The following is a 13,850-nucleotide window of genomic DNA, read 5'->3' as shown; positions in this document are numbered from 1 at the left end:
TCTACAGTCACGTATACAAAAGGAATTAGCGTAGCAGGGTAACTCTCCTCTTGGATGGGACATTTAACCTTGTAACCTCATTAGTCCGGTTTGTCAATTCTACCCTCGACTGGGTGAAACGCCCTTTCCACCCAGTCAATGGAAACATGCATTTGCCATCCATTTTACGTGTTCTTTTTTGTTTTTGTTTTAAAGAGAGGGAAATGGTATGAACTAACTAGATCTCCTCTTGAAAGGAAAACAAGCTGTTGTGTTTCCCTTCTAGGGCAGGTTTAGGATTTCTCTGCAATGGTGGCACATAACTGACAGAGAAGGGGCAGAGAACCTTCTTTTTCAGCCAAGGACCACATTTCCTTGTGAGCAACCTTCTGGGGGGCATGTTTCAGCAGTGCGCAAGACCACAGGCAAAAATGAGCAGAGTATGGATGCTACTTTCCCCTTTCTAGAGCAGGCTACAGTCGAGACTCACAAAAGTCAGAGCTTTCTACACATAAACCATCCACCAGGCAAGCAAGGGGCATTATTCAAGGACACATTCAATCCCGTTAAAAGCAGTGTCTCCTTTTCCATCTTTCAAATGCCGGTAAACTCTCAATCCCTTCATAAATTTACCCTTGTCTAAAATAGTTTAATTCTACAGCCGAGCCCTACAAACTGACCACATTGCCTCATATCACAGAGGTTGAGTTCCTTGAGAAGTAAATTTGTCCCCCCAGAATCACTTGAGCCTACGTGCTTTTGGAGAGCCTCTTTGAAAAGTAGGGTGGTGGCAGCTCTGATGCCTTTGTAAGCTAAAGTGAGACCCCGAGAAGATTTCGGCACCTCAAAGAAAGCAGTGCCTTTCAAACTTGGAAGCTTCTAAATTGGAAAAGCAGCAGCAATGGCACATAGGGGAGATGTAAGTAGGCAATCAGAGCAATGGGCTGAGAGCCACTTCTAGCCTTAATCTGTATTAATTACAAAAGAGTCAGAAAGCTTTCACCAAAATTACAAAGATTTACAACCTTGCCATTTACAAACAAAAACAAAAAACACCCTGCAACCTCTTATTGGCAGCTGATTAGCTGGAAAAAGAAAACAAGATTGCTTTATGTAGTACTGTCATGGACTTGCCACTCTATTACAGACTATATTGTGGGGCATTAACATTTAAATTAAAAATACTTAAACTGGTGTTTAGGACATTTTACAAACTTCAATAAATATATATAAGCACTCAAAATGCAATTACAATGAAAACCACAGTGAATACAGAACAGAGAAAAGTGAGTATAGGAAGAAATTATGTGCTGAATTGGAATTAACTAGTCCCCTAAAAACACTAGGAAAACAGAAGTGCCTTCGGACACTTTTCAAAAGGTTAGAATGAAGGAGCAAGTTCAAAAGGGCCAAGACGGGTCTAGTACAGGGTCCATGCCTTCCGCAGCTCTAACAGCTTGCAAACTGGGAACCAGCCATAGTACACTTGCTCGTTTTCCTTTCCTCCTCCCGTCTCTGGAGTAATATCCTCCTTCTCTCTCCAGCATTAAACATTGCTTCACAGTGGCTGAAGTTCATCCTTAGCCAAACCATGGCTTAACATGTGTGGGTTCCTGAAGAAGTGATAGTGATTGCTACACTCATCCCCTAGACAGCATCAACCTAGACAGCATCTTAAAAAGCAAAGCCATCACCTTGCCGACAAAGGTCCGTATAGTTAAAGCTATGGTTTTCCCAGTAGTAATGTACGGAAGTGAGAGCTGGACCATAAAGAAGGCTGATCGCCGAAGAATTGATGCTTTTGAATTATGGTGCTGGAGGAGACTCTTGAGAGTCCCATGGACTGCAAGAAGATCAAACCTATCCATTCTTAAAGAAATCAGCCCTGAGTGCTCACTAGAAGGACAGATCCTGAAGTTGAGGCTCCAGTACTTTGGCCACCTCATGAGAAGAGAAGACTCCCTAAAAAAGACCCTGATGTTGGGAAAGATGGAGGGCACAAGGAGAAGGGGACGACAGAGGATGAGGTGGTTGGACAGTGTTCTCGAAGCTACTAACATGAGTTTGGCCAAACTACGAGAGGCAGTGAAGGATAGGCGTGCCTGGCGTGCTCTAGTCCATGGGGTCACGAAGAGTCGGACACGACTGAACGACTGAACAACAACAACAACAACACTCATCCCCTGGTGCTGGTGCTGATGTGCTGCCAGGGGCTAAGCCAAGGTTTCGTTAGCAGGCCATCCAAACCGAGCTCATGGTTTGACTCCTCCTGGCAACCATGGCTGTCACATGCAAACCACGTCACTGCATGTGTACCAACATAAATTCTGGTTAACGCAAACCAGGATTCCCCATAAATCCTGGACTGAAACAAGTTCAAAATAAGTTTGCAAACCATGGTTCTAAAGGATCACAGTTTGAGATAACCACAATTTTCAACAGTAAAATGACAGGGAATGCTGGGAAACAAAGAGAGAGACAGATGTCACTCGTGATTATGGAAGTGCAAATCACCCATTGAAATATTTAGAGGGAGGAACAGCAATCTGTTCACCATGTAACTAGAGCTATAGTCTACCATCTAACCTTACTGTAGGAGCTGCCACATAGCTAGCAGTCTCAAGGAGGAGGCTGTTGGTTTGCAACCATTCTACTTGAAATAAAACAAAAGAGCTTGCTTTTTAAATAACACGATTGCTACTGCTTAAAGCATATCTTGTTTCCTCACAGCCTTTAGAGAGAACCCCAAATTAAGTCCATAGTGTCAGCCAATAAAAGACTTTTACAATCCTACTGACCCTGCACAATAGCAATTTAACAAATCTGCAGGTTCAAACTGTTAACCACACAAAAATGTAGAAGTCATTCAAACACTGGACATAAACTTGGTTTAAAAAAAAAAAGTTAGAATGAAAAGCACAAATTTAATGAAAGGAAGTTTTGTTGTTGTTCACTTGACTTTATAGCAGAAATGTTTCATTCTGCATTTAAAAAATACAGTGTGGAATTTCATTGTGAAACATCTAGGCATTGTAGTATAGAAATTTCTCATTGGTATTCCATTCCAAAATCAGCTTCGGACAACACTGAGAATGCATGACGTGGTACAAGCAGCTTTAGGAGATGCAAAACAATATCCCTAACCTGTTATCTTCCCTGAATGTCTAAGGAGATGTTCTATTCTGTTTGATTCAGACATATTTTTCTGTTCACTGCAGTTCTAATGAAAGCGTTATCCATAAAGGCAAGCGAAAACAACTGATTTACTACCCCTGTTAATAAACAAGCCTAAAAGTTGCAGGGAGTCAGTCCAGGTATATAAAGTCATACCCAAGGATATAAAGCAAAGGGTGATGTGATCAAAGCAAAGAGAAAGAATGATGATCATTGCAGAAAGAGATTCCAAGTTAATTAAAAGAGAAAGGCAAGGAAGGAGGTAAATGCCAGTGAAGAGTAGTTTGCAACAGATAAAACAATATGGCTCTCATTCTCCCCTTGAGCCAATTAATACATGCTGGGCTATGCCTGAATGCTGAAGTTGTTGATAAATTGTCACTCATGTGAATGTGACTGCAAAGATTAGCTTTGCACACTTGGTGATAAATGAGTCCGAAGACAGTATAGAGATAGGCATGATATTATTCTGGCCTCACGTACATTACCTCTACATGGAAGGATCCCTGTAGGGCTCAGCACAGCTCCCATTTCCTCTCTCACCAGTAAATGAACAAGAAGCAAACTAGGAAATGGAAGGTTGTGGGTGACTCTCATTTGCTCAATCCAGGCTTCCTTTTCTAGTGGGTGTATATTATGATGAGCAAAGTTTCGAGGCGCATATAGATTTCTCATTTTCTGGATTGGTGCATTACTCCCATGTGTATCCGGCAGGAAGGAGACAAACAGGGTTCTACTAAGTCCTGTGGAAATCCAAAACTATGACATCCCTTCTTTTAAACTGTAAAACAGACCTAGCTCTGACTTGGTTCCAGGCACTGGGTCTTCAGATGACTAACTAGATATTCCATTTGAGGAGCAGGTGGGGTATTCTAGAACCAGTGCTGAGAATCACCTTGATGGGTCTTCTTCTGGAAGACCAGCTGAAGACCCCTTGGAACTGTCAGAGGGCGATGTTGGGCCACCCATCTGTCCTCAAGAATGCTGAAAGGCCAGGGCTAGGCCCAAGAACAACAACATAGCATAAACATATGGACCAAGATTTGTCACTCCACTTGCGAGGAGTCTACTCATGAGTAAACAATCCTTGGGTTGGTATGGGTATGGTCTAGGAGGCCACAGTATATAAGGTCTTGCTCTTGAGTTTGCCAGTTGCTGGAAACAACATAGGCCTCTAGTTCCTTTTTCTCCATTCTAATTACCTGCCTCACTGGGATATTCAACCTGTGATATATCAATGTGACATTGACCTCTTGACTGTTTCCTGATCTTGGTGCTGGATCACAGTGCGGACTTACAACTGATTCTCCATGCCAGACTAGAGATGTGAAGGCCCGGAAAAAACCCAGAAAAATTCAGGGGACCCCCCCCCCCGGTTTTTTCCCTGAAGCCTTTTTTGTTTTCCCCCCAAAAAATTGGAAAAAGTTAAAATTGTTTCAATCTGAGCAAACATTCAGTTTTTATAAGTCCATAATAACTGTGATAATGACAGACACAACAGAGTAGATGCAGAAGCAGAGACTGAAACTGATACTGATCATTACAGCTCAGGAAATGATTCTGATTAAATTTCATGCCCATTCATTGAAATTTAGTTCCACTTCCTTCTTCAGTTCTTTTTATGAGAATGTTTTTTTTTAATACTGTGGAGAGGAAATATGAATAATTGTTACTTCTGGATTTTTTAAAATTGTTTTGTGGAGGGTTTTTGTTGTTGTTTTTGTTCCACATAAACAAGTAAACAGTTCAGGAGATTATTGCTCCATTTGTTACAAATACAAATAAATATTATTTTAAAAGTAAATTCTGTTTGTAATAATTGTTTGGATACACTATATTTTTAATATGCTAGTTGTGATAATTTTATGCCCATTAAAATTGTCCATAGTTATATTTTATGTTTCTAAAGAAACAGAATGACTTTCAATCTGGAAAATAAAAAAGAAGTGCTAATGTGGCATCCCCCCCCCCAATTTTTCCCAAAAATTCCATTCCCCCCCGAAAAAAACGGGGTTTTTTCCGAGCTTCAAAATTTCCGGAAATTTTACATCTCTATGCCAGACCTTGAACCCTGCTCTCTTGGGAAAGTGCTTTGATAAAAGGCTTTTACTGCTTTGGACAGAGGGTAGGAGCAAGACCCCCTGGGCAAAGTGACAACTGGATAAGCAACCAGAAAAAGTTGCTTTGTTCATGGTCTTTAATGTAATTTTAATATTCAGAATACTGTTATGAAAGAGAGACTGCATTTGCATATTGGCACCAACCCATAGTTTCATATGATGTGCATGAGCAGGAATGAGTCACCACAATCCTTGAACTCACATGATCCCCTCTTCCCATGCAGTCAGAAGAGGGAGTGTGGAGCTTTCCCTTCTGCTGTGATTAATCCTAACTATGTTTAGTTTAAACAAGCCAGCTTCAGTAACTATAGTATGACATTGACAGGATGAGAGGGACAAAGCACATAAGCCTGAGGCTCACTATGGCTCAGTCCCGCTTGAGCATGTCATACTAAACTATGGTATAGCATGACATGCGACCACAGCCAGTGAATACAATACCATTATTTTTTCCGTTTTTCTCTACTTTTGGGGAGAAGAAATTAATGACAACTTGAATGATAAGAAGTGTACAAATTATATATGGTTATAAAACGGGGTCAGACTTTGAGAAGATAATTGATTTTCCATGTCTCTTCTAAATGCTCCTACTTGCTGTTTCAGTTTACCTAAAAGGTAATGGATCTTTGAAGTTTCATTAGTGTCTCTAACAGCAGGTTAACATTTCTGTTTAAAAGAAAACCTTCACAGAAATAGCTAATAATGGAACCAATTAAATGGATCACTTGGTCCACCTTAAGATAAATTATTCTGCTTCAATAAGCAACAATATACAACACCCACCAGTGTGATGAGTCTAACCTTTTTACACATCTAGTATCTTTGCATATTTTCCAAGTAGGGTTTTTATTCCTCTCATATACACTCCCATAAACACAGCATAGTGAGAGTGCAATCATTCACATTGTTCAACAAAGTGCTAGAAAATAAAATGCATTCAAACAGACTCAACTGCAGGGCATTCGGCCAAAGAATTCTGTAAGCTATATCTGTGAGAAATGACAGAGTTTTCACTGCTAACACAACCCTCCATTTAATGCTTTTAAAAGTATCTCTTTACATGCAATCAAATTTTCAATGGTTTATCATTTACGAAAATGCTAATGCTGTGTCAAACTCCTATTTCCATTGCAACCCTTTCCTACAGACAGCTGGAAAACACATATATTTAAAAATCTAACATGTGTCACAACTGTGAATACAAAGAAGCACCAGCAGAAAGTGCATGAAAACACCCTAGGATTTTCTGTGTTTTGACCCATTTTATGTTGCACCCAGGTAGACAAGTTTACCACCAAGGGCACACTCAACAGGGAGCCACAGTCAATAACTGCTATGTGACACATTCACTGCATTCACATAATCCATTTTAAGTGTGCAATTAACAGATGAGATGTGCAGCTAAAAAAATAGAAATGTGTGAAATGGCCCAAAATATAGTATGTTTTTTTCATTGGACTGGCCATGTATGAAAAGGGAAGCAATTACTATCTTTGTAGGGAAGACAATGAATGAGGTATTTAGGAGAAAATAAAAATTCCTGCACAAAGAGATATCAAAACAATGGGGGCTAAATTGGAATAGCCAAACCAAGTGTCATGCATCAAGACTGTTCAATATTATCACTCAGAGTAAGGATTGATTTGAAGACCTTCAAAAAAATTCTTTGTGTTTGCACTATGGCAATGAAAATTGTAAGTTACAAAACAGATATACCTAGAAAGACCCACTACAATGAGACATAACTGCAATGCATAACCTCGATTCCCGGAATGGTGTACAATCCTGAATGATTGACTGGCTGGCTAGACCAGATGACAGTAGCCAATGGGTCTCAAACCCTCGGTGAGTTAAGGATTTTCCCTGCACGCAAAGACAGGTTCAAGCAGAATGAGCGGATTGAGACCAACAGAGGGTCCAACAGTCAAGAAGGCGGTTTCTGCATATGCTGTAGAGGGAAGTGAGGGACAAATGGAGCTCATCAACCTGGGGAAGTAGCCCATTTAGGAGAAGGAACACTCTAAACCTGCACAGCCTTTTGAGATATCTTTGGGAGAAGAAAAACCTAAGGAGTAAATCCTATACAAATCCAGAATGGAGTCCCTAAGATGGTGGGATGGCACCTTGTAAACTTCCCTCCGGCATCTCCTGCAGCCAAGCTGCTGCCAAACAGATTACTCTGCTTTTCTTTGGACCACATCAGCAAGACTGGGGGGGGGGGGGGGGTGTCATCTGTGCAGCCCAGGATCTCCATACACACTGCCCAGGCTTGTACCCCGTGGAGGTCACTTCCGTACTGCTAATGCAGAGGTTTGAGTTCACCCCCGGAGGTGCACTCCATTGTCTCTTGAGACAGATGGATCCCAACAACATATAAATAGCATGTTATTTGGCTGACATGCCAGTCAATTGACCAGTCAAATATTTTCAACTGACCACTTATTATTTGACCATGATCAAATACTGTGAAATATCCCCAAAATGGCATTGTGTATATGGTAGCCAGCCTGGACGCCTGCCTGCCTGCCTGCCTGCCTGCCTGCCTGCCTGCCTGCCTGCCTGCCTGCCTTTCTTTCTTTCTTTCTTTCTTTCTTTCTTTCTTTCTTTCTAAATATGACTTTTTCTGTAATGATGGTGTAATTTTGCAAGGGCAGAGGATATGGGCAAAAATAGCAGCAAAGCAAAGCTTCTCCAATAACTGCAGGCGTTTCACAAACAACCATCAATGATAAAAGACACTGCCTAGTGGGAAGGTGTCCGACTAAGATCAGGGAGAACAAGGTTTGTGCCCACTTTCCACCCTGAAGCTCGCTAAGTGGTGCTGGGCCAGTCACACACACTCAGGTTGTGTGGATAAAATGGGGGAAAGGGGATCCCGCTTCAGGTCTCGGTAGAACAGAATAAAAATGTAATAAAATATACAATCCATTACATTTTTAGAATTAATGTAATTATTTCACAATAGCAGCTGTGGTTATTTGTGTGGTTATTTTGCAATTAGTGCCAGACCAGAATATAATCTTATTCGTTGCCATGATGTTGATACTTTAAATCAGTGTTTTTCAACCTTTTTTGGGCAAAGGCACACTTGTTTCATGAAAAAAATCACAAGGCACACCACCATTAGAAAATGTTAAAAAAAATTAACTCTGAGCCTATAATGACTATATATAAAGTAATTCTCTTGAATTTTTCAATTTTTCCCACGGCACACCAGGCAACATCTCGCGGCACACTAGTGTGCCGCGGAACAGTGGTTGAAAAACACTGCTTTAAATAACACATGATCAGGCAAATGTTTCTGAAGAGGTCAAACATCCAACCTTAGCCACTTATATTGTTAACATATCTACAAGCCACTTCTAAATCTAGCATTTTCACATAAGAATGCACCAAGTTACCTCCAGAATGAAAACTGGATGCCTGAAAGGGCCATATTCATAGATCTTTGGTTAATTAAGAGCACAAGTATGAAACCTTCACTCTGAGGAACAACCACAAGAGTGTAGGAATGGCCTTAATTCTTCAGAACAGAAGCCAGCTAGTAATTCATGTTTTGTAGGAAGAAATGAATTATCAGGGTGAATAATTTACAAAGTAGCAGCCATGCTAGTCTGTTTCTGCTGCAGCAAACACAACAAGGAGTCATGAGGCACCTTAAAGATTAACAAATTTATTTTGTGGACCAGAGTCCACTACTAGTTTCTTGAACTGAAATAAAACTAGTTCATTGTGATCAGCCCACCAACCCTAAGCCCAGACTACACAAACTATCTGTGTACTTAAACAAGAAAATTCCTATATTTCTCCTATGCAAAGTTTTAGGAACATGCATTCTGTAGCTCATTCTTTTTTAGTATTTCCCACTAAAAACTGAAATAGAGCACAACATTTCCTTCCTCCCCTTCCCCCCTGGCAACCTTATTTACTAGGGGTACTCGAAAAATGAAATTTTAATATTCCATTTTTCATCGAATTAAATAATGGTATCAGAACTATAGTACAACTCGGAGGCCATGCATTATTCCATATTGGTTCTCAAAACACTAAAAATGGGACCTATATAAAACTCAAATGAGCAATTACATGCTATGTTTCAAAACTTGGAGTGCTTTTCACCAGCTACGACATTTATATCAAACACAGTTTACCAACACAGCAGGATATTCTACTCTTCCTATAAAGGTTTACTTGAATCTAAAATGTTATAATAGTCACATCTTTCAGAGGGTTGTGGGAGTAGCAAACTAATCTAAAACCTAGTGCACCAAGTTTTGAAGCCTTCAAAAATGAACAGAGGCTTGAATTCCTTTCTTCATTTTCTGTAGCATTTGGATTTCTTATATACCTTAGTAAACTATTCTTAGGGAAGGTTATTGCAAAATTATGGATGACCTGACATGCAGAATCTACAAGGATCTACTGAGTAGTCACAAATGGAAATATGCATATACATACTGTTGGTCTTCATGCACGTTTATCCTGCAGCACAATATTAAAATAAGTGGTAACTGAAGAGACTTGGAAAAAAGTTTTAAGATCAACAACTCTTCTTTTTCTAGCATTCTTCATTACTAAAACTTTACCACCAAATGGTGAAATCTTTAATAAAAAAAAAACTGTAACCGATTACATTCCCATAAAACATACTGAAGGATCTATTTTGCACACAATTCAAATTATTGTGCAATGAAAAATTGACTGTCACGAAGGAGTTAATATTTTCAAAGTATCTGTACTTTTGAAATATTAAGACATAACCCAAGGCTGGCCTAGTTCACTTTCTGGCAGATTCTTAAATTTATGATCAAGGAGAATATTGAACTATGTCTTACCCATTTTTGAAGTACAAGACATGGGCTCTCTGAAGTCCTGTTTCTAAAAAATATCCAAGTTCTTGTTCGTGTGCCGCAGGCCCTGGCTTAGGGCTTCTGTTCTGCATATTGGCCATTATTACCTGGGTGATCACACAACGGAATAAATCAAAATTACCCAAGTTACTACCTTTCTCCCAAGTCAACTTACACACACATTATTGATCTTCATACATTGCTTTTATCATCTCAATGTGTATTTCCTATTCCATATGTGACAATAGTGGTGGATGCCCAAGAGAGGCTCTCATGCTCCCTTCGCTGTGCAACTGCAACACAACAGTCCTGGTGTGCTGCCAGTAGGTTTTACTCCACGGCACAGGAGTTGCTGCCACCAACCTCCCACTTACTCTTGCATCCCCAGATGGGAGGGAACCTGGGAAGCACTAAAGAAATTACTTTTTTAAAGGTTCTGAGCCACTGTCCCAGCACTTCTTCGTTCAACCTACACCTTTGGGGCTTACTGTAGAGGCAGCTCACACTCTCTGAGTCTTTCCCAAACCTCGGAAGAGTGTACTGGTCATTACAACTCCAATCCTAAACTTCTACTGGCCTGAATACCAAGTGTCTAAGTATGAGTGTGTGGGGATTCTAAAACCCTGAGGTTGGCAACCACACGCACACTCCAGCAATCAACTCTTGGCTTAGCATTACATACCAGCTGCAGATCTTGGTTAACATCAAAGCACTGGTTAGTTGCTAAACTGTGCTCCTGGTTAGTTGCTCCTGTGTTGACCATTGCTGTGTTATAAACCACAATCCCCAAGTCATCCATAACGCTAAACAGAAATTCTTTGAAAGTGAAACTAAACTAAATGCATGAGCCCCATATTTTGCTCAGGCTCATGGAGTCTCATCAAGTAGTGCTCAACCACGGTTTAGCATTACTTTCAAATGGGCTCACTATTTAGCCTTTGCCAACTTGAAACCAGATATTTTGGACTCCCAACAGCATGGGTGCAGCTGCTCCCCCAATCAAGTAAAACAATGTCCGCTCACCCCCTCCCAAGAGGTAGGCGGGGTTTGCGACACCACGTGGGATTACCTGGCTAGGTGCCACCCACCTGGCTACAGGGTGGCCATCACCCCAACACCATCTCAGCACAACACTGGGCCAAGAAAAGGCCGACGCCCTTCGGCCCAGACTCACTTGCTTTTCTTCCTGGAACCACTCAATATTTTGGACTCCCAACAGCATGGGTGCAGCTTCCCCCACCCCTGATCAAGTAAAATAATAGAAGTACTTAACCAACTGACCAATCATGTCAGTTATGCCCTTCCTAACGAAGTCCTGCCCCCCACAACAAAAATCCTGGCTACTCCCATGATCAACAGCCCCAACCAGCGCAGCTGATGGAAGCTGTAGCCCTAAACATCTGGTTGGCAAAGGCTAATCTAAACTGCTATAGCACTCAAAACGACTTCCACACCCATCCTGTTCTCCCTTGCCTTGCCTTTAACTGCATTTTATGTTAATGTGATTCCATTTAATGACCCAATTTGCTGCTTTCATTAATGTTTCACTTCCTGGTCTCACTGTCCTGTTTTTATTTTATGATTTCTGTTAACTGTTGCTTTCTTACTCTACTTTAGTGTTTCATGCCTAACTTTGAGGCTGGCAAAATGTTATAAACAAAGATAGCAAGAACCCAAGTTGCTTAAACAAGTGGTAAACAGCTGTTGAGACCACTGAGGAAAGAATGGATTAAAAAGTTTTTTTGGAGGGTTTTTATGTTTTAAGAGCAGATAAACTCCAGTACATTCCTATGAAGTCAATTTAACAGGTTGGGAAAATGAAATGCAAGGTCATAAATAAAATCCAGGAGTCTGCATGTATTTCAGGACTACAAATTCTGTGTTGTAGTTTAAGATTACACAACCAATAAGCCACTCAGGCATGCCAGCTTTCATTAAGAACAAAGCTGCAACACATTTTCCACCACACACTACTGGTACATTTTTGGTGAAAGATTCTTTTTACCACGTGAACCCTTAGGAGTTTTCCTGTGAGTTACGCAATCCACACTGTCATAACCTTGAGACAGTGATAAAAAGTCACAGCATTCTGAACAAAAAGTGCTGAACAGCACATGATGTTGGATTATTTTCAGCTGGAATGTGTAAAGAAATGAGCCATCAATAGGAGCTCAGTTCCAGCAAATAATGAGATATCCCATTCTGGCATGCAGCCAGATTTATTAAAATAATGCACACAGGGGTCAAAGAATGAGTTATTTAATCTTCAGTAAATGTCTCCAAATAGTGAATTAGGCATTAAAGCTGTAAATTAATGCTTTACTTAAAGTAACAAGGGGTGCTATATTTTAGATGGCACACAAGTTTCTGGAAATTTCAGGAGAAAAAATAAAGTGCAGAATTGCATTGCTGATCACAATATGCTGCTGATAATTTTTTCTAATCAAAATCATGCATAAATCAAAATTGGCATGCTCTGAGCATCTCACCCAGGTCTTTCTCTTTCCACTAATACGTGGAATGCAAAAGCCAGGACAGACTGACATCTTCGAAGTAACCTTTTGAATTTATGGCCAAGGTAGGTTTTTAATCAAGATCAGTACCATACTGAAGCATACCAACACTGATATCTTTCCCTGAGTTGGTTCAGGAATCACAATAAACTACTGAGCTACAGCCCTTCCCAGGTATGTCTAATGCTTTGTTTGAGTGCACAGAAACTCATCCACATAGCACAAAACCATAAATTGTCATTAGATGCTAATGAGGCTTGCGTGGAGGAACATTTCCTTAGCACAAGTGTTGGCCTGATGGAACGATCCAGTCCTTTCCAGCTCTATAGTCCTATTTCACAAACCAAAGTATGTACATGAATTTATACAATTAAAATTAGTCCAAGTGAGGAAACATACATTCAGTTTTTCGATCTTTAGGTTTCATGAATAAACATGATGGCCGATACTACCCTAAGTTACATAAAAATGATATTAAGAGCATTTTATACCAGTGAATATGTGCAATGTGGTTTATATATATTTTCTTTCAATCGTTATGAGAGACAGTTGACTTTCCTAAGACTGTAAATACATGCATAGTTATCTGGGAGTATGGTGTGGTTTAGTGGTTAGAGTGTTGGACTCCGGGAGTCTAGGGTTCAAATCCCTACTCAGCCATGAAGAAGAAGAAGAAGAAGAAGAAGAAGAGGAGGAGGAGGAGGAGGAGGAGGAGTTTGGATTTGATATCCCGCTTTTCACTACCAGAAGGAGTCTCAAAGCGGCTAACATTCTCCTTTCCCTTCCTCCCCTACAACAAACATTCTGTGAGGTGAGTGGGGCTGAGAGACTTCAGAGAAGTGTGACTAGCCAAAGGTCACCCAACAGCTGCATGTGGGGGAGTGGAGACGCGAACCCGGTTCCCCAGATTACGAGTCTACCACTCTTAACCACTACACCACACTGGCTCTCATGAAACTCACTGGGTGACCTTTAGCCAGTCACTGGTTTTCAGTCTAACCTATCTCACAGGGCTGTGATGGTGGCTGTTATTATAATTTCTTGCCTGCCCTTGAACCTAAGGTGGCAGGGTGGGTTACAACAATAAAAACACAATGTTAAAAACAGTTTCGAACAATGTACAATTTAATGTTGTGAGCATTAAAAGGGGAGGGGGAGAACCATGAATATCACCTTGAGCTTACATTGAAGAGGACTGCGCTAGGCATTACATC

General features: G+C 40.6%; 1 protein-coding gene across 5 annotated transcripts in view; it reads right to left on the bottom strand.

The window, feature by feature from the left end:
* Positions 1-13,850, bottom strand: part of TTC7B (tetratricopeptide repeat domain 7B) — a 102,874-nt gene that overhangs the window by 69,804 nt on the left and 19,220 nt on the right. For 3 of the 5 annotated variants that reach the window (XM_033141232.1, XM_033141195.1, XM_033141214.1), the window contains exons 5-6: positions 10,109-10,230; positions 9,732-9,755 (exon numbers count right to left, since the gene is read on the bottom strand). In XM_033141232.1, the coding sequence (XP_032997123.1) occupies positions 9,732-9,755; positions 10,109-10,230 (146 nt within the window). The remainder of the gene's footprint in view (positions 1-9,731; positions 9,756-10,108; positions 10,231-13,850) is intronic. The other 2 variants (XM_033141205.1, XM_033141221.1) reach the window with 1 other exon arrangement.

Source organism: Lacerta agilis, chromosome 1 (genome assembly GCF_009819535.1).
Source record: "Lacerta agilis isolate rLacAgi1 chromosome 1, rLacAgi1.pri, whole genome shotgun sequence".
Taxonomy (NCBI): domain Eukaryota; kingdom Metazoa; phylum Chordata; class Lepidosauria; order Squamata; family Lacertidae; genus Lacerta; species Lacerta agilis.
Note: the sequence above shows the minus strand (reverse complement) of the source record. Positions and strands in the feature narration are given on the sequence as shown.